The 27,641-nt window shown below is 40.7% G+C and overlaps 1 protein-coding gene across 1 annotated transcript in view; it reads left to right on the forward strand.

The window, feature by feature from the left end:
* The window catches only part of BTBD8 (BTB domain containing 8), a 65,243-nt gene that overhangs the window by 7,348 nt on the left and 30,254 nt on the right, over positions 1–27,641 (forward strand). The window contains exons 3-5 of the mRNA XM_060232184.1: positions 13,817–14,076; positions 14,702–14,819; positions 20,027–20,116. Of these exons, the coding sequence (XP_060088167.1) occupies positions 13,817–14,076; positions 14,702–14,819; positions 20,027–20,116 (468 nt within the window). The remainder of the gene's footprint in view (positions 1–13,816; positions 14,077–14,701; positions 14,820–20,026; positions 20,117–27,641) is intronic.

A 27,641-nucleotide genomic window follows, 5' to 3' on the forward strand; every position in this document is an offset into this window, starting at 1 on the left:
TCTGAATTTTGAATAAGCAAGTTCAATCAAGAAGTGGAATATTATATACATATAGAACTGAAAGGGAATTGTTGGTTCTATGACACACTGGCATGACAAAGAAGTAGAACTCAGGATGGGGATGTGTAAACAGAAGTGTGTTTGTTTCAGTGTTGCTCTCATTTGGTTTTCTGAGGCAAAACAAGCAGGTCACAGTTGGATTCAGTTGAGAGGGACAAAACCTGCCCTTTGGTCAAGAAACTGAGGCTAACAGGTTTCCCAAACTTGAGTGTCTCCGAGTACACCCTTTTGTTTTTTCCTGTACAGTTAATATCATAAATAGCCGCTTATTCCTCTCCGGGAAAATGAACAGTGGATTTGGGGAGTCTGTTATGCCAAGGGGTAAAACTAAGTCCCCAAAGGCTAGGGTTCTGTAGAGGTGTTAGAGAGTCACCTGAATATTTCTTTCCCCCCAAAATATGAAAAATAGTGTATTGATGTGGGGATTTTTGTAAGTTCTTGTCAGCTGAAATGATATTAGGGATTCCAGAACACTAAATATCCATTCTTGAAAGGTCCCAAGAATAGCTGGGGCTGCCATTTTAAAGCTTCCCAGGATTGTTCTCCCATTTTATAGAGTTCCCTTGCAATTAGGTAGTGGGGGAGGGGATGGACAGCACTTGTCTTAGGCAATGGGATCAAATGTGAAAGAGAGCACTTCAGCTGTCTGCCCAATCATAACCATTTTCACTTTCCTCCATGAGGGCCAACTACATGTTCAGGTTTTTAATGAGTTGGTTCCGGGTTCCCTACAGCCACACAGCAACTGTGGGGAATGGTTTGTTAAAAACAAAGGAGAATCCAAACAGGCTTGGAGCACCACTCCGGGGGGGGGGGCTCCTGTATCCCCCTCTCCCAGCAGCTGTTTTCTCATGCTGAGGCTGCACTAGGGAGTGGAGCTGTTTCTCTGGGTTTGTATTGCGGAGGGAATCAGCCTGTTCCCCCTTTCTGATTCTTTTAAAAATAATTTTCCTTGGTATTGTTTTGGGGTTTGTAGAATTTTGAGAAGGTTTGTAGGTTTTTAAATTTTAATTGTCGCAGCAGGTTCAGAAGAAAGATTCTAGTTATGTTTTAATAATCATTAACTGCATGTGAGGGTGTAAGTATTTCTTTTTTAAAAACGTAAGGTTAGTTTGGCTTGGATTCTCTGGTTTTATGTTGGTTTGTTCAAGCTTGTTCTATTTGTATTGGAGGTTTTTGATCAATAATTACTTTTGTGTGCTAGGCTATTGGCGTGTCTGAATTTTTCTTCATAGGAAACATATTTTTCCCCCTATAGGGAACAATGGAGACAAGAATGCTGGGGTATCTGGTTCAGGGGTCCATAGAATTTGACCCCTTGGTCCAGTTTGCCTGAAATTTGGACAAGCAGCACTAGGTCCCCTGTAATTCTGGTGTCATTTTGGTGAAAAAAAGCTACTCCATCCACCCACCCCTGAAAAGAAGAATTGCAGATTTATAGCCCGCCCTTCTCTCTGAATCAGAGACTCAGAGAGGCTTACAATCTCCTATATCTTCTCCCCCCACAACAGACACCCTGTGAGGTGGGTGGGGCTGAGAGGGCTCTTACAGCAGCTGCCCTTTCAAGGACAACCTCTACCAGGGCTAATGGCTAACCCAAGGCCATTCCAGCAGGTGCAAGTGGAGGAGTGGGGAATCAAACCCGGTTCTCCCAGATAAGAGTCCACGCACTTAACCACTACACCAAACTGGCTACAGGGAACACAAAAGTGTTCTCTGTAGCAAATAATGGAACATAAATAATTCTGGAATCCTGGGGAGGAGGGGTGGAACTCTGAACCCAAATACAAAAGTCCTGAATTGGGAGACTTGAATACCTCTGAATACTAATATTTATGCCCTTCTTGAAATCTGAAAAATACCCCATTCTTTAACATGCACACCCCAAAGACAGAGACTAAGTATTTATGTACAAAGAGCTTAGAGATTTACTGCACCGAGCAAAAGTCACTGCATCATCCATACCCTTTCTCTGTTATCCTAATGTGCATATCACTAGTGTTCAAGACTGGGTAGCTTTCCTTTTGTACCATTAGAAGCTCATTGATTCACAAATCTTGAGCAGCAAAAGACATTTATTTATCTTTTTTATGCAAGGATTGAGACAATTTTTGCAATTGTTAGAGTGATTTTAGGATTCTTATCACTGAGCAAAAGAGCCAGGGTTTCCAGAGTATCGGGGGGGGGGGGGGAGCAATGATTGGTTAAATAAAGGCTTAATATAGTAATCCCTCATAATCTCAAAAAAATCTGCATTCCAGCACAGCGTGAAAGGATATATCAATCCTATTAAGATCCCAAGGGCAAATTCTATCAGTGTAGGGCCTATTCAGAAATTTCCCTTGCAAAACCATTGTAGGTATAGTGTTCAGGGTAGCCTTCCAATGCCAGAAGTGATCTTAATTCATCTTCAGGGTCCTTAATAATTGCCGTTTAGAAAAGTAGTTTCGGCCTTACCTTGCAAGGATGCAGTGACAGCCATTTGTGGGTGGGTGTGTCCCAGTTTGCCAGCTCTAGGTTGGGAATTACCTGGTGATTTTTTGGGTGGAACCTGGGAAGACAGAGTTTCAGGAGGGAAGGGCCTCAGCAGGGTACAGTGCCATAGAGTCCACCCTATAAAGCAGTCATTTTCTCCAGGGGAACTAATCTCTGTCATTTGGAGATCAGTTGTAATACTGGGTGCTCACCAGCCCTCACCTGAAGGTTATTAATAGGCATGAAGCCTCCATGTGACAAAGTCTCAATACACCAATTTATGAAGTACTTATGTGTATTTTTTACAAATCTCTTAAATATATCACTGAACAGTCTTACATATACCGCATCCAAAATACAGCAAGTGGAAATGGAACACAATTGTCAGAGTGTGCAATCTGAAAAAGTTTGAAAGATAAGTATTCATAAGATGAGAACCAGTCTCATTTTGACAGATACCAACATTGTGTGGTTCTATTCCTCTCCATATTATTTCAGTTCATAACAATCATGAGAAGGTAGCGTGCACGTAGAACCAGTTTTCCACTGTGTTTTACGACAATGGTTTATCAAAGTTTTACATTCAGGGAAGAATTTCTTTCCACAACTAGCATATCAAAATTCTGCAGTCTTCCACAAGGTCACAATTTTTTTTTCATACAGTTTAAATGATATGGCCACTGAAAACTCAAATTACATTTTGGAATGGCATATTAGTTGTTCTCTTTTGTGTAAGAGTAAGAAACATATTCTTTAATTAAGTGTGTTTACTAAGCCTGCAGGGAGGAGCTATCTGAATTCAGCTTATTTTATTTACACATTCTTTGATTACAGGAATTTGTTTTGTCTCTGTTTTGTTCAAACTACCTATATACAACAGTTACTCTAGTGTTATAGGCCCAAGATAAGTAAGAAATAGATAGTATACACTAACAAAAGTATAATTATCTCAAGGTGTATTATTAATTATATCTACCCTGCTCAGCTGTAATCTCTCTCTGTTTGGATAGTCTTTTGGTATCCCCCTCGTGCTACTTCATGTCATGTAACCATGACAGTATTCCTTCTCCACGGCAGATTATTAGTAAAATATGTATAAATCCTATTGTATAATTTATTGGCCATGCTATAAACTGAAGCAGAGAAAAGCCGTTCTCAGTGTGCCCACAGCTTGAAAAGCAAAGATTTTTGTCAATTCCGATTAGCAGCAGCAAGATCAAATTAACTGGTACATATTCAGGAAGTTTTAGGCAAATCAAGTAGTAATGTTTTTGCATTTAACACTGGATAATACTGTAGAGGAATATTTGCATTACAGCTGAGCATTAAAAATATTTATCCCATATTCTGAAATTTACACTGTGCTAAAATTTTTCAGGGAAATAATACAAGAAACAGTAGATTTCCAAGGTTATTGCTCAGTTCCTATTGTTTTAGTACACAATGAATGAATATGTATCTTTCAATGAGGTCATATTCAACTGGATAGAAGTTCCAACATATTTACCATCTGCCCTTGTCTGACTAGTCATTTTATCAATAGCTGATACTCTGTTGGTTTTGCACTATTTAGTAAGAGAAGGACAGTAATGTATTCCCACATATGCCTTAGGCCAGGGGTGTCAAACTCATTTGTTTTGACCTAAATGAAACCTTGTCGGGCTGGGCTGTGTTGGACCGGGCCAAGTGTGTACCTATTTAAGATTAGGTAGCAGAGAGATAAACTTTTTAAAGGACGCAGACAAACATGACTAAAGATTTTTTTAAAAAACTTAAAATAAAACATGCTTAAAACATTTGCACTTGTTGGTCTTAAAGGTGCTTTCTTTGTATTTCTCCATGGGATCCAGGGAGCTGGGCAAAGGAAGCTCTGGCTCTTTCCCTCCCTTTCCAGGGGACCAAGAGGGGGAGGAGCCTCAACTAAAGGAGAAAAGCAAGGTTTTGCTTTGTAGCTCCAGTGTGATTGAGCAAGCCTGACAAAACAAGCTGAGATGCAGAAGGAAGCAATAGAGAGGGAAAAGGAAGCAGACAGCAGGCAATTGCTTGGGGGCCTGATAAGAGCCCTCTGGGGGCCTGATTTGGCCCCCAGACCACATGTTTGACATCCCTGCCTTAGGTTCTCTTGTGTGTGTTTGGAGAGAGAGACAGACAGACAGGCAGACAGACATTCATCCACATCACAAAGGTAGGGAACCTTTTAAAAAGTTGATCCTTTGAGTCCATAAATAGTGTACATAGAATGGTGTGCGCATGCAGGTTAGAATGCTCACGCACCACACCCTTCTTTATTAATGATATAGCGATACTGAGAAAACCGAAGAGCTCGGAATACCATCAAAAATTAATCTGATATTAGCACCAAACTGTTTTTATTGTTTTAAAGTGCTTTAATTGTTGGAACTATTCTGTTGATGTTTACTGTAGTTTATTGTTTCTATTTTTGTGAGCCGCCCTGAACCTGCTTCGGTGGGGAGGGCAGGATATAAATCCAATAAACCTAAACCTTCTATTTATGCTATTTACGGCCCCAAAGAATGTTTGTAAACATTCTCTACCTGTCATATGGATGCCATTCTTACTGGAGACGATAGCATTCGTGGAAATTTTCAATGTCAGCAATGCTTTGTGTTTTAAAAGTGTTAATAATCAGTTAATCAAATTTTTGGGAATTGCTTGCAGCATATTGTATTGTTTGATTCTATGGCTTTGAATCTCTACAGTACAACAATAATTGAATTCTTTTATCACTATATCCTGTGATACAAAATATGAGAAACAAATATTTTTTATCAGTTTCAACAGCTGTGGGAGGGCTACAATTCCACCCTGGATTTTTTCATCTTGTATCTCAAACGTTGTGACCTCCATTAAAATTCTGCTTTAAAGCTTTGTTTTTCAGATGCCCTACTTATTTTAATTCCTTTTGAAGGTAGCTCTTTCATCTTGTTTAACTTTCCCCCCACTGCAAAGCTTAATTCCAAATTTGACATCCTGGTAGAAGGAGGTTATCAGAAGGGACCTAGTTACATATAGCAAAATCAATATTATCTTCCTCTGCAGTCATCTTGCTTGTTTTACTCCTCCATTTATATTTTATGCCTGTGCTGAAAGCTGTATAAATAGCATACCTATTTGTCTGATCTCCTAGTTATTTAGAACATTTCTAGGCATCTTTACACAGTATTTAAGTAGACGTCTACATGCATGGTGCTGACTCCTGCCACCTCCTTTCTCTGCTGCCACTGGTTTATATTTTCTGCAAGAGTGTGTTCCCTTTCCATTGGTTCTTGTTCCATCTTCTCCTATATAAGATGATTCCTGAATCAGATCAAAAGTTACTGTAATCCAGCATTCTGATTCCCACAGTAGCCAGCCAGATGCCTCTACAAGCAGGGATTGGATGCAACAGCCTTCTTCAGTTGTTCATTTCTCCTTAGCAACTGGTACTCAGAGGTACTCTGTCTCAAAAGATGGAGATTCTGTTTGGCTATGTCTAATAGTCATTAATAGTTCAGGAACTTTACTAGTTGTCTCAAAAGCCTCTGTTAATGGCTATTGCCACATCTTGTGGTAGTGAATGCCATAAATTATTTTAAAGGGTATATTCTTAAAATGTTTATGTCCTGAATCTTTCTGCTACTCTTTTTTCTTTCTTCTGCTGTACTCCCTTCTTCACATCCAGCTTTCTGTCAGTCTCAGAATGTGTGGTTATGATCAGCTTGTTCAGTGCTGTTGCAGTCATAAAAATAATGCATATGCTATATAGTTATCACATTATGATTATTGTCGTCATAATGTCACAATCCAAAGATATGCATCTCTCTCTGAGGAGAGGCATGTGCAGTCTGGAGCTACTTCCAGACTGTTTCCCCTAGACACCTCTTCTAACAGAGACAAGTAATTTGGCTCTTATAGTTATATAGTCAAAATAAAGACTATTGGCTTTGTGTGTGTTCTGAAGAATCATCTCTGGTTAAAAAACAACTCTCCAAAGGAGAAGTGTACAGGTAGTAATAAATTCTTGTGATGAATATTCAAGATGTTTTGGGCCAGGCTCATCATAGTATGTGAAGAGTACTGTCTTTTTCAGAAAGTGAGAAAGTAAAAAAGCATTAGAGGAAGTATCAGACTTGAGGGATTCTCTGATCCGTTTCTGTTGTCACTCCATCCACAGTTGCATTGTAGAGTGTTAATTCGGTATTTTCCTAATATCTGATAGCCAAGGGTCACTTTTCCGAATTAAACTTGGAAGGGCATTTTGTTCTTGCTCTTTTCCTGGTTTAAGAATTGCCCACTCCTTTGGGTAAACATCTCAGAAAAACGATGGAGTTATATATGTTTAGAATCAAATTGGTGTGTGTTGAACATGGGTTAAGCAAGAATTCTTTAAAAGTTATCTACAAATGATGTATGCACCAAACAGAATGTAGAAAACGCATTTCAGTGTAACTAAGAAGATGTGGGAGGATGCTGGTAGTGTTTTTACATACCATGGACTTGTGAAAAAGTTTAAGTTATTGGAACACTGTCTCTCATTCAGATCCAATAATAGTCCTTTGGAGTTAACGTAAATAAGAGATAAAACAAGAACATAGATTTTTAATTAGGGTAATGTTCACAATTGCAAGAAGAGTCCTAGCCAGATTTTGGAAGCTGGTACAGATTCCATCAGATAGTGGTGTAGAGCCAAACAGTTTTTCTGTGGGTCCCCTTTAACAACCCAAAATGATTATGCTGGGGATCAAGGGATTTGCATGGACAAAAGAAGGAAAGAAAATGATGGAATGCCATGCTGATGCACAGAAGTGCAGCTCTAAAATGGTTTTGGAAAGATTGATCACAGGAAAATTTTGAGCTTTATATAGTCTCGCTGTTGGAAGAAAACAGCCTAAAGAAAATGCACTTGAAAATTTTGATTTGCATATGAAAAGTAAATTAAATTTATTAAGAGTACTAAATGACACAGTTAACAACCAGTTTTCTTATATTTTGGAATAAATTATGCTATTCATTTCTTTATCCTGTATGAATATTGGATCTTTAACATGAATATTGTATACATTGCAAGATTTAATTTTTTTTTCATTATTTGCAACTTTTACAGAGCAGCAACTTTTACTTCACTAGGTTTTCAAACTGTGCCAATGCGGCTGGCTGTTATTTCCAAACACCAATGGAGCAACATGTCTGTATCAGTGGATCCCTCACACTTACCCCATTATATCCTGTTATCCATTATACACTGATCCCAGGGATAAATTTCTGGCAGGAATTTTACCCACCATAAAGCTATCTTCGGTGTCAAGAAGTTTGCATTCCTGTTATCTGATATTGATGCATAAGTCTCTTATAGAGTTTCCTTGTTCTACTACTATTACTACATTTTTACAAACAAAATTACCCACTTTCGCAGAAAACCATCTTCTTAGTTTCTGTGGGAAGTCCTATTTAGGGCAGGGGTCTCCAATAGGTAGCACATTGGCAATTGAACAGTAGCTTGTGCATCACCCCAGAAGACCCATGAAAACAGAAAGCAGTTGAATGTAGAGTAGGCCAGCCAGTAAATCAGCTTAACTACCATCCTTTTTTGTGGGTGGATACTTTGGTCTCACAAAACAGTAATTTATAATTTTTGCCCACTAGCATGCTGTACCCCATTCTCTGAGAATAGTCATTAACATATATTCAATTATAATCCGGGTCGATTTGAGTATCTATATTCAGTCTAATTCAAATTGTTGCCAATGCTCAAAGTTGTTCTTTGTCTTTTCGAAGCCTCATTCACAGGAAAGTGGTGGTGGGGGGAATCTGCCTCTTTCCCGAACTGTCCTGTTTGTTGTTATGCAAAATGACCCATTAGCCAGTGGTATTGAAAACAAACTTACTTACCGAGTAGAATTGCCATGCTTGAGGTAGGAAAGCGATGCATCAGAAGCTTGTTAAGAAAAAAAAGAGCAAGAGGTCAGGTGTTCACCTCTTACTGCTGTAATGGCGATCATGACGGCGGAGCTTCAGGGCATACAAGAAGTACAGGAACAGCCACCGCTATGCCCCTGGCTTCTTGCAAAGCCCCATGCCGAAAAGAAACCCTTTCAGGGTCTCCCTGATTCAGGGGGGCTGCTAGAGACAAGTTCCGTGGACCCCCACTGAGCTCAAGGCGACATAACCCGGAAGTGCCTGTGTCCACTTCTGGTGACATTGGCTTGAGATCTGTTTCGTGGCCATGCTAGACTGTGACAGAATGTTGGGAAACTGGCTTTTACATCTCTGCCTGTATGCTTATTTCTCCTTTTCCTTGTGGGCCAGAGTCATTACTAATTCGCTGGATTGCTGTTTGAGAACTGTCAGCCCCCCTCCCTCGATTATCAAGATGTTAACAGTCCAGTCAGCATAACTTCCCAAAGGGTAGAAGAATTTTGCATCTTTAATTTAGATGACGGTCTGATGATAACGTGTGATACCTTCTGGCTAGGCTGCTCAACCCAGAGACTATCTCGTATTTTTTCTGGGGTTATTATGAATTCTCTAATAAACACAGACAAGTTTCATCTGATGGCAGCACACAGTTTAGAGTGTCTGTCTGGAGGTCATTTTCAAAACTGATTTGTACAAGAGTGTTTATGCCTTAAAGGTAAATGCATACTCTTTAACACTCCAGAAATTCATGCATACTGCCCAACAAGTCTTTCTAGGAAATAGTTCTTTGGAAGCCTTTCTAAAGAATGTGATCAATGTTATGTAACTACTAATAATGCTGTTTGAGTTTAGCAAACCCCCCAAAACTGCACTTGTCCTCTATGGCATTCTTGAAGATTATGAGCTATGAATAATTTGCATTCCTTTTATGTAGTTAAAGTGAAATCCATGTTTAAAAATAGGGCTGTTTTTTGCAATCACCAGCAATAGATTATTATCTACTTTATTATCAACTTTCCTCCTGTCAGCTTTCTTCATTATGCAACTTTCAAACCCATACATAATAATAACATAATGAATTATCTTGGTCAGCAGCAACACACATCCTTACACTTAAGAATCTTTTAAAGTCCTTCATGGCTGCCCTTCCCAAATGTATAGGGTTCTTTAAAATTTCTTCCTTAGCATCTCATGCATTGTATTGCAGCACAACTGCACACATGCTTCTGCATTTTTGGATGTATTGAATGAATCCATTTGGCTGTACAAATTTATCTTTATGTAAAGACTTGGGTTGGCATCTATTCTGTTAAACCACCTTCCAGAAAGAGTATGTATGGTAGGCTAGTGTTTCAGTTCCCCTCCCCACACAGTTGCTGTCAGACATGTTCTGTAGCCATAGATGTCACTTCCTTTATACCACTTATGTATCTTGGGAAGCAATGGAGCAGCCACCAGGTACTTACACCTTATGAAGCCAAATTTGACTAAGGGGTTTCCAGTTGTTGACCTCAATGTAAGGTATTCTTCCTTCAGCTGCTGTGAGAAGATTCAGTGTTAGGCAAGGTTGTACTTTTGTGATGAAGTTGGAACATATTTATTTAAGGCTGAGCTAATTCAGAATGATTAAAATACCTCAAATTGGAGAGCATTAAAAAAAACTATAATTAGATTTTACATTTGGCACAGTCTTACTTAATGCAAATCACTTGAGAAGCTGTGTAAGTAAAACATTAGCAAGTGCTGCTTCTATTAGGTTATTTTTAAACTTAAATCTGGATAGTGTATCTTCAGGAGTGTCAGGCGATGGAGACTCAAGGCTGTATTCATTTGAGACAATGTAATACTTTATTGGAGACTCATAGCTTGAAACAGAAATTGAGACTAATACCTTGGCAGGGGTGTTTCTGGGTCTTATGGAATCTATATCAAAGCAATATCTGAACAACGACATTATTCTCAAAACAACAGGGAGTGAAGGTGCAAAATTTCACACGAGAGCCTCTGCATATCTCCTAGCCTCTGGGAAGATGCTGGCCAGCGGCGGTATCTATTAACGGTTGCTCCCTTTGCTCCCTTTACAACCTAAACAAAGTTAACACTTCAAACGTCCCCTTTGATATGCATGGTGACTACAATGTCACAAAGGCTAGGGGTTAGTATAGAAAAGTCCATTTGGTTAGTATTTTATAATTTCAGTATGATAGAGTTACAGAGCCTGACATACTGCCCCCCCTAAGCTCGTGCTCGGGGTTTGTCTGGGTGCAGTAGGTAAAATCTTTTTAAAAGAAGAGGTGCCCTTAGATCAGTTGACTTAACCCACTCGTTGCAAGAGGGGGAAAAATATTTCCATCGGACTAGGAAATGCAATGTTCCCCGCTTGAGCTTGGCATCCAATATCTCTTGCACTTCATGATTACTCTGACCCCTCACTTGAATAGGGGTGGGCGTCGTAGGGCATGGATGCCAATACGTAGCTCCAGGATCTTTTTTCAGAAGACTGCAATGGAAAACAGGATCAATTTTACTAAACATTTTCGGTAATTCTAATTCAACAGTCACTGCATTTATTATTATTTTTATTTTGAATGGTCCCAAATACTTGTAGGCTAGCTTTCTGGACGACTGTGGTAGAGGCAGATTCTTAGTTGAGAGGAATACAGTATCCCCCATCTTGAAGTCCCACTCGGGCGAGTGTTTTTTGTCGAATTGTGCTTTGTAATCCTTTTTGGCTGCTTCTAGATTTTCTTGAATTAATTCCCACCCTTTGGCCAGTGATTCCCACCATTGTTGACACGATGTGGGGGAACCAGTGGTGTTAGTCACTGGTAGATTAGGAAAAGGCTTCCCTTCATATCCATTCACAATTTGGAAAGGGGTGGTCTTTGTTGAACTATGCAGGCTATTGTTGTAGCCATATTCTGCAAACGGTAATAGTTCCACCCAATTGTCTTGTTGATAGTTAAGGTATTGTTAGGTATTGCTCGAGAAGAGAGTTCACATGTTCCGTCTGTCCGTCCGTTTGCGGGTGGTAGGCGGAACTCAGTCCCTGCTCGATCCCTGTCAATTTACAAAACTCCCGCCAGAAGTTGGCAACGAACTGCGGGCCACGGTCACTAATGACCTTGTCTGGGAACGAGTGTAGTTTCACAACGTGTTGGAAGAATAGCCTCGCTAGTTCTTTAGCTGTAGGAAGTTGTTTGCGCGGTATGAAGTGGGCTTGTTTTGAAAACTTGTCCACCACCACTAGAATCACTGTCCATCCCTGTAATGCTGGTAGTTCGACTATAAAGTCCATCGATACCACTGACCATGGCCGTCCTGCTGTAGGGGTTGGACGGAGTAAACCTGGGATCTTCCCTCCCCTCCTTTTGGCCATGATGCAGGTGGGGCATGACGTTACAAATTCTGAAATATCTTTTTTCATTTGTGGCCACCAGAACTGTCGGCTCACTAGGTGGAGTGTTTTCACATAGCCAAAATGCCTGGCCAATTTGCTGCTATGACCATGCTGCAGTACTTCCTGGCGGAGGCTTTTGGGAACATACAGTTTCCCTTCCCAATACCAAAATCCTCCTTCTCCCTTCACCAGCCCTTCCGGCCGCTCCTCCCCTTCTTTCTCTGTTTCTGTGATTAATTTATTCCCCCCCCCCCGGCTCTGGTTTCCCGGTCTTTTTCCCTGACCGAGTGGTCACGCCCCCAGTAACGTTAGAAGGCAGGATGAGTGAATCTATGGTCTCCTCCCGCTGGCTTTCATGTTGTGGCAGCCGAGAGAGGGCGTCGGCTAAAAAGTTCTTTGAGCCCGGTATGTGTCGTAACATAAAATCAAATTTGGCGAAAAACCCCGCCCACCTAATCTGTTTGGTGATTAATTTTTGGCGTGCTGTGAGCGCTTCTAGGTTTTTGTGATCTGACCATATTTCAAATGGTACTCTGGCTACTTCCAGCCAGGACTGCCAGGTTTTTAGGGCGAATGTCACTGCGAATGCTTTTTTGTCCCAAACTGACCAATTATGTTGTTTGTTGGAAAACTTTTTGGATATATAGGCGCAGGGTTTTAATCTGCCCTCTGAGTCTTTTTGCATCAATATTGCTCCGACGGCTACATCGGAAGCGTCACATTGCGCCACGAAGGGTTTCAGTTCATTGGGGTGCGCTAAGATTGGTTCACTAGTGAATAGTTGTTTTAACTTTTCAAACGCTTTCTGGCACTCGTGGGACCACGCTAGTTTCGCGCTTGGTTTTTTCGCCTCGGGTCCCCGCCCCTTAGTTTTTAACAAGTCTGTTAGTGGCAACATCACTTTAGCAAATCCCTCTATGAACCCCCAGTAAAAATTTGCGAATCTGAGGAAAGATTGTAGCTGTCTACCATGTCCTCGGGGGTTCCCAGTCTAGCACTGTTTGTATTTTCACTGGGTCCATGGCTAAGCCTTTTCCCGACACTCTGAACCCCAAGTAGTCTAGCTCTTTCTGATGAAATTCACACTTTGACAATTTAGCATAAAGTTTGTGCTCGAGTAGGGTGTTGAGAACTTTCCTCATCAACTTTATGTGGGAGGGTAGATCTTTTGAATAGATAATGATGTCATCCAGGTACACCACCACCCCTTTGTACAGGTACTCTCTCAGTACTTCGTTAATAAAGTTCATAAACACTCCCGGGGCTCCCTGTAGTTCAAACGGCATTACTAGGTACTCAAATTGTCCCAAGGGGGTGTTGAACGCCATCTTCCATTCGTCCCCTTCCTTAATTCTGACTCTGAAGTAAGCTTCCCTCAGATCTAATTTTGTAAAGATGCATCCCTCTGATACTGTGCTTAATAAGTCTTTGATTAGTGGGATGGGGTAAGTGTTTGACATAGATATGGCATTTATCCCACGAAACTGTGCAAAGTCTAAGCCCCCCATCCTTCTTCTTTCTGAATAACACTGGGGCCGCGTGCGGTGCTGTGGCTGGTTGGATGAACCCCCTGTTTAAGTTTTTGTCCAAGAATTTTCTCAGCTCCGCTTTTTCCGCCCATCTCATCGAGTACAGTTTTGCTTTGGGTAGTTCTTGCCCTGGGATGAGTTCAATAGCAATTTCAGTATGATAGAGTTACAGAGCCTGACAAGGAGATGTGGCATTATACTGCTTTTCTTATTTTAGCTAACTGGTCAAAGACTAGGATCCAATATTTTTTGGTTTTGCTAGCAAATCTCATGAAGAGAGAATGTATTATCTTATGCAAAACATTTTGTATTATGTTTTCCATAAACTGTGCTGCATCACAATTCAATGCATGGAAATAAATTGCACTAAACTCAGGGGGGGGGCTTGTTCTCAAGTAAGTGCACTCAGGATTGCAGCCTGACTCTCTCTTCCCAGGGTTGTGTATTCATCTGACAGAAATGTTAAAGAGGCTGAACAAGTGATTCTTCAGAAAAAAGTGTCAAAGACTAGATTAACACAGGAAGATGAAAGTCTTAAATCCACCAGTCTACAGGATGCTCAAGATCGTGAAAGGACATCTGGTCATCAGTATTCCTCAAATGAAGCTGTAGAAACAGAAACTGTAGCCTCCTCTTTTATTGCAAATGAAATTTCTGAAGGAACTGTTGATGCTGAAGGCAATGTAACTATGTCAGGTGAGGTTAAAATGGTGTTCTGTGGATTTTCTTTGTTACCTAAATGCCATTGTGGGTTTGTTCACCATCTCCAACAAGATTTGCATTTACTCCACTAGCAATGTCAAATTTAATATATTTAATATAAAATCCTAAACCAATGAACCTTGCTTGGGACAGAGCTGTAGGAATGCCATAATATTTACATCCAGTGTTTGTAAGAGCAGAGCTGATGCACTTAAGTTCAGTACCCTTTTTTTTAACCATTGCATTGAGGAATGGAGATCAGTCACAAAGCAGAGCACGTCATTATACACTCTGAAATAGGAAAAGTCTTGCCTTTTATCTGCTGCAAATCTCAGAAATGCTCTATACAGACATGCATGAGTTCATGAAGCTGTGTTATACCAAGTGAGATAATTCCTCAGCCCTGTTACCTGGAAACCTTTTTTTAAAAAGTGCAGGTATAAGGGATTGAAACTGGGATCTTAAGCATAAAGAGCACATGCTCGTTCCTAGGTATTGGTTGTACAAATATATGACTTTTTTTGTACTAGCATGGTTTTTTTAAACTGTAAATCTTTGATTTCGTTTCAAAACATTTCCATATAAAACAGTGAACAAATATAGTCACCTCTCTTTTCAGATAATTCTAAAGCAGAAACTGCATCTGCTTTAGGAAAAGAATTGTTGATGCTCTACAAGAAATCTTGGTTTTCAGATATTACTATTTGGGTTGATGGAAAACGATTTCATGGGCACAGGTATGTCAAGAAACAATACACATTCTAAAACAAGGTCAGTGTATTGCAGTTATATTTTTCTCCCAAGGAACATCAACAACATGTAGAATGCAAACAAGTATTGTATTTTATATTATTTTACAGCTGTGCTAGCATTCTATCCATGTTTCATCAGTAGAAAGGTGGGGAAAAGTAAGAATACATTTTTCTCCCCGTAATGTAGTCTGGTTCACACACTCATTGATGGGAATATTCTCTTATGTCCAGTGGTGTGCAGTTCTGCACTGCTGCCATGTATTAAAAGTGACCTTTATATATACTAAAAAAAATCCAATTCAATTGTATGGTTTCTTGCATGGGTTGCTTGAAATTTTTTAAAGTATGAAAAATGGGTCTTTAAATCCTAAAGAAAAATCGTATGATACATTCTGAAATGCTGTTCAGGTAGCCAACTCCTCTGTTATGATATAAAAAATGAGGAAATCTTAGCTGCGAAGAAAACATATAGAGAGTATTATTTTATATGCATATTATTTTTCACCTGGAATGTTGAAGCAGCCTCAGGAAGTGTGGCAGCCAATCTCACCAGCAGGAGATGAGGGAGCCAAGGCTGAACAAAACAGATTGCTTTATACAAGTTGAATAGGGGTAACTTGGGATGGCAGTTGTTGAAAGACAGCTGGACTGGAAAGGGTTGTGTTATGAAAGATGAAACTGAAAGCAAAATTCTGGAGTAGTTCAATAAATCTAACAATATTGAGCATAAATTACTGGCATCGGAGATGTCTGCACAGTTGGGCTGCAGTTTCCAGAGCTGCTTTGAGATGCAGGTCCTAATAGTTTTTCTCTGCCTTATTAAAGGTACTGCTGAACTAAAATTATTGTTCAGAAATATGAGATTCAGTGTCTTTCTAAACAGGTCAGAAAAATCTTTTGCTAGATGTAAAACTTGAAATTATTTAAGCAACAGATAACTAAGTGGACTGATCTAGATATAATACCACACCTTGGTTTGGCATTGTTGTATGTACCTGAATAGGACAAGTACAAAACTGGTCAAGGCTTTTGAGCTACCAGACCCTGAGGCTTCCATTCCCAGCCATGATTCTTTTCACCTCAAAAGAAAAACAGAAACTTCTCTCACACCAGCAGTAGGATCTGCCACTTTAAACTGTCTGTTACAGAACTTCTGAACTTTTTCCATTGAAGTTGCCTTGACCATATCTTTGTTCTAGCCAAGGTTACTCTGAGAATCAATTTGTCATTCAACTGGTACAAGACATAGGTGCCTTCTGCACAGGGACAGGCTTGTGTTGTAGCTTATGCAGCTACTGATAACCAAAGTGGTAAGGGGGATTCCATGTGGCACATTTCCCTGCAGTTTCTTTGTCCCAGTCCCTCAGCCACCCACTCTTCCCTGGGCCACTTGAGCTTTTAGACCCTGGAATATCATCATATTGATATACCACTATTGCAATATGTGTAACAGGTTGTCTGAATTTCCAGTTCTCATTTTTTAAAGAGCGTTTCTAGCCCGGGGTAGCCTAACTGTGGTTCTTTCACACATATTGTGTGTCTCCCAGAGATTGAAGAGGATCTCAGTGAAGACTTACTCTTGAGTAAGCATGCTTAGCATTGTGATCTCAGTCAGCCTTTGAGCACTGACCCATAGGTAGGTGACTATTTCCGCCATGTGTAAAGCAGGAAAGGAGGAGGAAATAGGTAGGCTGGCAAACTCTTTTCCTCCACCATAGAGGTTGCCCAGATATCTAGAGCGGGGAAAGAAAGCACAAGAGCAGAGTGAGCCACTGGAAGGAGGGATGTAATTAAAGAGGGCAGTGCAGAGTTCCCCCCTAGTTTCATTGCTCTTGTAGGAGCTGTATTTACTAACCTTGGTGTCAAGGCAAAGAGAGATATTTAGTGATACAAACGGGGGTCAGTGATTTATATGTACATGTGTTTCCTTCTCCCATTTTTGCCGAAAAATAATCCCCTATTTTTTCCCTGTGTTGGTCTTATGGGGACTATTATTCTCAGCTTTTGTTTTTAAAAAAACTCTCCTTCTAGCATGGTTGTGTTGTAAAGTGCATACATATGTATTTTATCTTTCTGTGCATAGAAAGTATTAAGAGTTTTAACAGAAACTCGTGCATAGTGTTTGTTCATGCCTTGCAGCTCTCAGAACATCTGACATTTATTCTATGTGGCTCTATGATAAGCAAGTTTGGCCACCCTGTTCTAGCCTCTTCAGTTGTAGAAATATGCTTATCTTCTTCGTGGTCTCTGTGCAGTCCCACACATGGGTTTTCCTATCAGGACGAACCCTACCTCGGAGATTTTAAATAGCTAGCCTAGGCGTTATTTTTGGCGCGCACTCCCTCCCGCTCTGGGGAGCAGGCATCCACTGCGCATGCCTGTAGCGCGAGGGAGGCGCCCAACCCACTCAGTTTCTTTCCAACCGCCGCCCGGGATAGTCCTACCTCGTTGCGCTCCTCACTTACCTCAGATATCTAGCCTTCGTTTTCCTCAAGTTTCCTCTTATTTCATCCTTCGCTATTTCTTCATATTCTTATCTTCAAAAAAAAAAAAAAAAAAAAAAGATTTAGATAAATATCTTCCCCGCTTTTTCCTCAGACCTCCCTTCCCCCACCCCCCACCCCCGGGCGTATGGAAGGAAGGGACAGTAAAATAACTTTCAAAAGGTGCTCGCGCTGTAGGGCGAAAATCCCTACATCGGACGGGCATTCGCTTTGCTTGTTCTGTTTGGGAGAATCCCATAAAGTGGACGCCTGTGCGCACTGCCTTCAATTTTGCAAACAGGCGCGAAAAAACAGAGCCGCTAGACTCAGAAGCCACTTAATGGAGTCTGTGCTCCAGCCTGATATGTCGCAATCTTCGTCAGCAAGTAAGTCGCCTCCCCTACTGACTCCCCAAGGGGACGGCGCAAGGTCGGCAGCTTCAGTGGCCATTGCTCCCAGCAAGCATAAGTCCGGCGATGCCGCGAAAGCCGGCGACGGCGCAAGAACGTCAGAACAAACGGCCGCGGCGACTAAACCAAAGGGCGGGAAGCACACTAAGAAACATAAGCATTCCGACCCGAAGGGCCAGAAGGATTCGAGAAAACCGAGCTGCCTTGCAGCTCTCAGAACATCTGACATTTATTCTATGTGGCTCTATGATAAGCAAGTTTGGCCACCCTGTTCTAGCCTCTTCAGTTGTAGAAATATGCTTTTCTCCTTATATCTTTACAATGGAAAGGGCTAGGGATTTGCTTGTTCAAAAATGAAAGCTGAGAATTCATAGAATATGTTACTAGGTTAGCCCATCTCCAGTTGGGGGCAGAGATCCCTGGTCTGGAGCCTTTCCCCCCCAGCTTCAGAGCTATCAGAAAGCAGGGGGAAATGGCTGCAGAGCATTCCTCTCCACAGTGAGAATTGCTTCCCCCAACAGGAAAGAAGTAGGAAAGAGCCAGTTTGGTATAGTGGTTAAGTGTACAGACTCTTATATGGGAGAACCAGGTTTGATTCCCCATTCCTCCACTTCCACCTGCTGGAATGGCCTTGGGTCAGCCATAGCTCTTGTAGGAGTTGTCCTTGAAGGGGCAGCTTCTGAGAGAGTTCTCTCAGCCGCACCCATCTCACAGGGTGTCTGTTGTGGGGGAGGAAGATGAAGGAGATTGTGAGCCGCTCTGAGATTTAGAGTGGAGGGTGGGATATAAATCCAATATCGTCATCATCAGCTTCAGCTTCCACAACGTGCCTATGTAATCAGGAAGTGATGTAGGCACATCCGTGATATTGGGTAATGGGCTTTGGGGCAAAACTCTATGGTAGAATATAGTTTTGCCCCAAAACTGGTCTCTCCCTGCCATCACTAATGTGCCAACGTCATTTCCTGGTTATGTAGGCACACTGCATTTATTTCCTGCTTCTCCCTCCTTGATCTCGAAAAGGTAAGCCCTATCCCATGCCTGCTGATCTGACCATCCTCGCAACCCTACATGTTATCCACATTGTTATAACAATATAGTATCATAACAATATTCTTCTAAAAGCCCTCATTGGTGGGGGAGGGAGGGATCACTGTGGGTACAATGTCGGGAAAATGCTTGGCATATGGACAGCACAGTCTGAACTTTCCCACCCACATGCCAGCCATCCTGGCTTTACTGTTGTCTTTTGCAAGCCTTCGCAGCAAAATAGGTCTGAGAAAGATCTGGGAAAACCATGGGAAATGTACAAATGCACCACAATGCTATGGGGAAGCAGGAAAAAACCCTTCTTCCCAACAACATTGAACCCCAAGCAGATAACTCATGTGGAAATGGCAGTAGTCTACTGAGTCAGATGCAGTGGCAAACTGCTGCTTGCCCAGTCCCTCCAAGCCAGAATAATTGTTTGTATTAAGTAGCTGATTGGAGAGAGAGCGAATGGAGGAGAGATTGATGCTATGTAAAATGCAATCAATCTGAAATGTGTTATGTTTGAAGCAAGCAACAGCAATTAGGGCTGCCAGCTCTGGAGTGGGAAGGACAGAGTTTGTGGAAGGAAGGGACCTCAGCAGGGACATGATGCTATGAAGTCCATTCTCAAGCAGCCATTTTCTCCAGATGAACTGATCTCTGTAGTCTGCAGATCAGTAATTCTAGGGGATCTCCAGGCTCTGTCTGGAGGCTGGCAACCCTAAAACATCTCAAGATTTTATGAGCTCTTCAGGACAGAGCTTAGTTTTGAAGCAAGGCAGTCTTATTCAAAAATATTGCTGCTGTTGCTACTGAAGAAAGCTCTCACACCATTCTAAAACAGAAAAGCTGTGGTGAAATTACGGGTCTAAAATTGTAGAGTATTAATGAGTGTATATTAAACTGTAAATCTCCCCTCAAAATAATATTTCTTCTTTAAAAGAAAGACAAAAGACCTTTAAGTGGGAAATAGCATTCCCTTAACACACAAGATGTTAGAAATCCCAGGTGTCTAGGGGTTTTAGAGAATCCCCCCCCAACCTTGTTTGTGGACAATGAGACTGGAGGCATATCAGAATGCTAGTATTTTTCCTCATTTCTGTGACAAATTGGACAAAATTGCCAGAGATCCTGGGAGAAATAAGTATGCAGTAAGCAGACACACATTAATTTGCAAAGGGCAAAGAATATCAGTGCTTTGTAACAGCTTTCTTAAAATAAATATTTGTATCTAGTGGAATAATGTTTACTTTTGTTTCCCTCCCAGGGCCATTTTATGTGCCAGATCTAGTTATTTTTCTGCTATGCTGAATGGGAGTTGGGCTGAAAGCTCTCAAGAGCACATCACTCTTCAAGGGTAAGCATCGTGTTTGTAAGTCATACGGGAGCAAAGGTAGGCAATTTTAAATCACTACAAATCCAGAGCAGCCACAGTGCATACAAAGCAATTCAGATTAATCTGGCCTGACACTGCAGCTGATGTAATGTATTTGAGCAAGGGTTCTGATTTGGCTAGTGGAAAATCTGTGTGCTTTGAATTTGTCTCAGTTGTGAACAAAAATTAATTGGAAAGTTGTTTTAATAAGGGAAACACTGGGGAAGGAAATACTGGAGAACTATCTGCATTGCAGTTTAATCAATCTGCATTGTTGCTTTTATCTGCTGAAAATGACTAAAGCCAGGGCTTTTTTTTCTAACAGGTTAGGAACTCCTTTGTGTATTAGGCCACACTCCCCCGAAGTAGCCAATCCTCCAAGAGCTTACAGGGTCTACTCTAAGTTCTAGGAGGATTGGCTACCTCAGGGGTGTGTGGCCTAATATGCAAAGAGTTCCTGCTACAAAAAAAGCCCTGACCAAGGCTAAAGTTGGGAACATGTAGAACCTACCCATCCTCTGGAGCAAATCCCTCCATCTAAAGAGTAGTTGAGCAATTTGTTAGCACCAACCTTAATTATGATTAAGGCAATTCAGGATTTCTCTTTGATCAGGATTAGGGATGGGCAGAGCCTGGGAAAATGAAGGTATCTGGAGGTTCATTGTTCCTGAGGTCTCATGAACCACAAACCACCATAAACCTTTCTGTTTAACTAATCGGTTTGAGGTTCATGGTTCAAGATGTGGCATTGGTTTGCAAATGAACTCGGAAGGCATTTAAATGCCTTCTCAGTTGACTCACTGAGTTGTGCTGCCATGTGACTCAGTGAGTCAACTGAGAAAGCATTTAAATGCCTTCCCTGTTCACTTGTGAGTAGTGCCGCCACAGCTTTCAAAAACCATTTAAAGAGACCCCTTTAAATGACTTTTACAAGCTACGCCATGGTGGCAGTGCAGCTTGGAGAGAAGGCATTCAAAAAGATTTAAAATACCTTCTAGGAGCCCCACCACCACATGAACCACCTGGGAGGTTGTGGGGACTCTTGGGGCAAGATGGCATGAACCAGGCCCAGTTCATGACAAATTTTGGTTCATAATTTGGTTCATGCCCATCCCTAATCAAGATATAAAACCCATTTGAAATTGCACCTTTCGATCCTGGTTTAAGGGAGTCCTGGTTAGTGGCCACCTATAGCTAATGTCACTAGTGACAAATCGCTCAATTATGGTTAAGTAAGGGGAAGTGTGAATAGTTGGTCCTCAGAAATGCACATCTGTTTGGGCTGGCTGACTAGAACATGCAACTTCCTTATACTGAGAGAGAGCAGAAAACACAACTATGAACAAGTAACTATAAGGTACAAACATAAGTTTGAACTGTTTTCTTCTGTTTCATTATATCTGAAGATGTGTGGATGCACATGAAAGCTCATATTTTGAATAAACTTTGTGGGTCTTAAAGGTGTCACTGGACTCTTACTTTACTATATAATTGGACCTTGTTTTACTTAAAACTGCCCTCTTTTAAGAAGATTTCTCCGCTCCCTTTTTGTTTGCAGTTTATAGCATACATGTATCTGAAGTGAGCTCTGACTCATGAAAGCTTATGCTGAAATAAATTTGGTTAGTCTTCAATTTTATAATTTTTTATTGATTTAAACTACAAAAGAAAAAAGCAATGCAGAGAATACATAAAAAGGCGAAAAGGGGCATTGACAGAATGGGGAAAACAGAAACAGAAAGAAGTACACATATATCAATTATAATTCTATGTCCCAATAAATACTCAGATCATTCTACCTGCAAGTATAAAGATCTCCATATGTTTTACCTTCCTTTCTTTCATTGCCAAAATTTGTTTTAATAAACTAGTAGTAGCAATATGAATCTAAACAATTCTTCTTAAACACAAATAAGTATATAAAGTTAAAGAAAAAGTTTCAAAACCATCTCAACGCCAATTTTATCTAATTTAATTTAACCCTACTATAGGCACAAATTAAATTGTTGGTTTAACAAAATCCTTATTAAAACAAGCACATAAAACCCATATCTTTAACAAATTACAAAAGATTACAACTTAATAATTTGTCTATCTCAGTCTAAACAGTTTCTCCAAAGGAGCATGTTAGAAACAAATCTACCAAATTACAAACAGTTGTGCTATTTTCCTTTTCAACAGTTAATCTAGCTCTTACATCACTATGAGCATTTTCACTAAATAAGCATACTGTAAATAAATCTACTATATAAGGAAATATGTTATCTGCACTTTTTTAGCATTAATCCAAATTGACTGTATGTTTAATTACAATTTTACCAACTCTCTTACTTCTTTAGGATCTCCCTTATTCTTTTAAAATCACATATCTGTTCATTATTAATAGTTGCTTGTTTGTTTACCCACGAAAAAAGAAAAATCAAAATTCAGGAATCCTTCTTCCCAAAGATTAAAAGCTTTTGAGTTCCTTTAATTTCTGCATCCATATTACATCAGAGACAGCCCATTTAATGTGACCCAGACATCACAGTTTGCCTTTTGAAATCGCATGCCACTTCTTAATCAAGGTTCCATATCCAACCATCCACAAAAATGCAAAAAAAATTCAAGATCCTTCTTCCGGAAAGCTTTCCACATCATAATTTGCTGATCATTGTGGCCTGCCCCCTCAACGGTGGGAGGAAGAATTCAAGCCATTTTTCCCTCTCAGCATGACTTCACTGGATCTTAATTTCCGGTCTTGTTTTAATACTGCGACATAGGAGACCATTTTGGTTTTCCTTTGTTTGTTTCAAAGCATATCACTTTCCCATTCCGATTCCACAGACGTCAGCAGAATCTCTTTAGCACTCAACTTCTGTAGATTTACAATTTCACTAGCTTTCAGCATAAAACAACTCATTTGCTCTTTAATAAGCTGCATAAATGAGCCAAGATCCTGTTTCAGAGATATATTTGAAAAGATATCTTTTTTATAAGACATTTCACTAGGCAGTGCCATTTTTCTCTGACCTCAAACTCAGTCTCTTAGTTCAAATTGTAAAGTAGCTTCAAGCTCCTGCTAATCCACATTCCACGACAGCTCCACCTGAGATTTCAAATGTTATCTTTTCAAATACAGTCAGGCGATAGAGACAGATCTCTCTAAAATATATCTCCTTTATGTTCAGATCATATTGCAGCCTAATAATAATCTCTTTAGTATATGTCCAGTTATAATCCGGGTTGATTTTAGAAGTTGTATTCAATCCAATTTAAATAGTTTCTTAGGCCAGGGCGGACACTAATTAGTGAGTCTCTCTGATCTACTGCTGAACAAAAAGAAAATGTATCATTAGAATGAATCGATATGTGCCTCATTGCTTATTGTGGTAAATGGGATAACATGAATGGGATTACATGAAGTGGGATTTAAAAAGGTAGAGGTAGTCCCCTGTGCAAGCACCAGTCATTTCTGACTCTGGGATGATGTCGCATCACGATGTTTTCACGGCAGACTTTTTACAGGGTGGTTTGCCATTGCCTTCCCTAGTCATCTGCACTTCTCCCCCAGCAAGCTGGGTACACATTTTATTGACCTCGGAAGGATGAAAGGCCGAGTCATCCTTGAGCCAGCTACCTGAACCCAGCTTCCACCAGAATTGAACTCAGGTCGTGAGCAGAGAGCTCAGATTGCAGTACTGCAGCTTTTTACCGCTCTGCGCCACGGGGCTGCTGAAGTGGGATCACGTGTTTACTATTACTATTTGGTTCCAATATTAGTAAACAAATGGTGCATGTATATCTTTTGTAAATTAGTGAATTGCTCATATGGGACTTGTAGTTATATAAATATTTTGTTTATCTAAAATATTTTAATGCTGTCTTTCCACCCAGTTCAGAGTCCTCAGGGTGGCAAATGCTCAGAACATTAAAACAAATTTTAAAATGTGTGTAAATAACTCATCAAAACTCATAGATGTGTAAACAGGAAGGAGGTTTACTGATAAAACACCAAGCAAAGCAGAAAAGTCTTCACCAGCTGGCAGAAGACAGTAATAGAAGACGACAAATGAATCTCCCTAGGGAGAAGGTTCTGCAGTTTTGATGCCATGATTCAAAAGGCCCATTCTTGTGGTGCCAGTTTCTAATCTCAGATGGCAGGGATGCAGGGTCTCCAAAGATGACTGTAGTGGACAGGTAGGTTCATATTGGAGTAGGAAATCTATAAGGTATGCTGCTGAAACCATTGTTATGGGCCTGGAAAGAAATTGGGAGCTAGTATAGGTGAAATAAGACTTGGTCTCTACAACCCACTTCAGTCAGCACTCTGGCTGTAACATTCAGTATCAGTTGTATCCTCCAGACACTCTTCAAGGGCAGCCCCATGTAGATCATGTTGCAGTAGTCTAGCTAGATGTTACCAGAGCATGCTCCACAGTGGTAAGATCTTTCTCATCCAGGAAAGGCCAAAGCTGGCTTACTAGCTGAAGTTGGTGAAAGGTACTCCTGACCACTGCACCACATGCTTATCTAATATGAGACCTGAGTCTAGCAGTACCCTCAAGTTGTGGATCTGCTCTTTTAGGGGGGAGTGCAACCCCATGTAAAACAAGAGACCCTTCAGTTCCTGGGTCATGCTTCTCAAGGTATGTTCCTTTCGTATGCTTAACCTCATTTAAACTGCTAAAAATGCATAGTAGTTCCCTTTTTTTGGTGCATTTCCCACTCTTCCTGATGGTGCTGTTGTATTTTCAAATCCTCTTACAGTTTACTGTTACGACATCAGTCACTATGACATCTTTATTGGGTTTATTTTTTTAATAGTCTAAAATGCTTGCAGCTATGCTGTAAAACTCCAAAGCTGCCTGCCTGCTTTGTCCTCAGCATTCCTCTTGCAGTTCCTATACCTTTATTTTTCTGCCAACCTTAATATAGTGGGCTAAATCTGCAAGGATATAAAAACTGTCATTGCACTGTTCTGAAGAAGCTGCTATTAAAAGCAAGTTCTTTTTGCATCCTTACACATCTCTTAAGTATGGATCTTTGCACTGATTGATAAAGTGTTAGATGCTGTTCCACATGTGGCATTTTGTAATTTTCACTAGTTAAGAAACTTGGGTCACAACTTTTTCACTAAAAAAACAATATTGTCTATCTTGAACTGTGCAATTGCTTTTCCTATTGACTTGGCTGGAGCTCTCACTATATGTTATAATTTATCAAGGGAGCATTCTTTCTACCTAGGTGTGTTACTCTTAACTGAAGACTTAACCTTCCAGATATTGGAAGGTAGGATTCATAATTGCAGTAGAAAGTTTCCTTTCTCTAGCCATCATTCTGCTCAGTGCAAATTTTCATGCTGTCTTTATAAACACTGGAGAGTTTAGTGCATATGGTTTATCCTGAAATAATGAAAATGCTGTTTAAGATACCAGCTGTCAAGCAGCAGGGATACTCGCTCATGCTGGTTTTTATGGCTACCTCATGTTTCACATACATCAGACAACTGTCCTAATTTTTACCACTTAGCAAAATTCTTTATTTTTGGTTTTCACTGAATGCTTCTTGAATGTATTTCATGGTAACTGCTTTGTAAATGTATTTCATGGTAACAGAACAAAGTTTGAGTCCAGTGGCTTGAGTCCCCATGCAGAAGTTTGAGACCAGTGGCTTGAGTCCCCATATGCAGTAGTTCCCATTAACTATTATAGAATCCCTCTCTCCAAAATACAGGACTAATTCATAGGAGCTGTGCATTAAAATTACACTGAAGTCTGTGTTTGCAAGATAAAGCTAGTTCTTATTGTACTGAAGCAAGGAATATATTCCACCAACAAGTGATATGATGCATGCCCAGGGACATTGTCTTTTGTACAGACATTTGGTCTACAGTGTTTTAAAGAAAAAAATGTAGGTAAACTGCTGCTATTGAACATATATTTAGATGTATGGAATGTGGGGATTTTATCCTAGCAGGATTACAGCTTTTATTACAGGATTGAGCAACGCAGCAAAGGAAGTTGGAGATGACAAAGTTTGATAAAGGAGCATTGAATATACAAGAGTTAGCATACAATATAGAAGAAAACAATGTTATAGTGGACTAGAAAATATTTCAATGAAGAATTTGGATTGAAACCATATCAGTTAAAATCTGGAAGAAGCCCCAAAGGACCTATAACAGAAAAGTTTGCTTGGAACAAGAAAGATGGTGACTGGGAATCATACAAGATGGAGACTATGGGTCCTCATTAGCTTTTTTTAAAAAGGCTAAAGTAAAAACAAACTGCCATGGCAGCACCTCTGCTGGTGAGGCCTCATGTGGCCTCCATCACTGGCTGTCCCTGCCCAAGCGGTGGAGCCCTTGGATGACTGTCCCTGGCTACCATTGGACAAACAGGGGAGGGAAGATGAGGCAACATCAGAAGGGGGTAGCTGAGCAGTGATGGGAAGGCAATCTCTGGTAACACCCAAGAGCAGGCAGGAGGTTCAGTAGGGGGAAAAAAACCAGTCCTGGAAATACAGGATGGGCCTTTGCCTTGGGGAGAAGTGGCTAAGAGAAGCTTTGTGGGAGCCCAGAGAAGTCCCACCACAGGTACTCCTTTATAAGGCCTGCCTGGAGACAGCCATGGAGGAATGAGGCCAGGTCTTTGTCCTCAAAGCCAGCAGGCAGACAAAGGCCGGGGAGAGAGAGGACTAGGGTGAGGGAATGCCTCCTTCTTCTCTATTGCTGAGGCATTACTCACAAGGATTCTGCAAAAGGAGACACTGGAAGGCAAGCATACCCATCCCCAACTCCAGCCCCTCCGTGGAGTCTGACATACAGCAGTTTCATCCAGCAACTGCTTAGGAAGAACCCCAGAGATCCCATTGTGTGCATCTGTGTAAAGTGCTGGCAACCCTGTAGGTTTTCAAGGCAAGAGATTAACAGAGGTGGTTGGCCATTGCCTTCTCTGGAGTTCCTTGGTGGTCTCCCCTTCAAATACTAACCTGGACTGACCCTGCTTAGCATCTGACAGGTTTGTGCTAGCATGGGCCATCCAGGGTAGAGTTGCCATTACCATCACACTAAAGATTGAGCTCAGGTCTTTAGATCTATATTTGTATAAAGCATTATGAATATTCAGATTGTGAGCCCTTGAGGGGCAGAAAAGCATTTGGAGAAACAGCTGTAAGGTATTTTGAGCCCCTGGGGAAGAGCTGAGTATTAATCAGATAAATTAAAGCATGGCTTTTAATCAGAAAATTCTGAATTGACTGGATGAGATGCAAGTAAGAGCTTGATGTGGAAAAAAACACTGGCAGTAATTCAGCTAAGAGGTGATGAGAAGGTGAATGCTCAGTATATGCATAGAGAAGGTGGTGACTTGTCAATATAAGTTTAGCATTTGTTGCCAAGAGTGGCCAGCCAGATGCTTCTGCAAATATATGGTTGGGTCATGACTCTATTGTCTCAAAACATGAGCTCTGATAAGACAGACTTTTTTTGCTCATATTTTTAAAAATATATACCGTATATTTTAAG

Source organism: Heteronotia binoei, chromosome 2, assembly GCF_032191835.1.
Source record: "Heteronotia binoei isolate CCM8104 ecotype False Entrance Well chromosome 2, APGP_CSIRO_Hbin_v1, whole genome shotgun sequence".
NCBI classification, from domain to species: domain Eukaryota; kingdom Metazoa; phylum Chordata; class Lepidosauria; order Squamata; family Gekkonidae; genus Heteronotia; species Heteronotia binoei.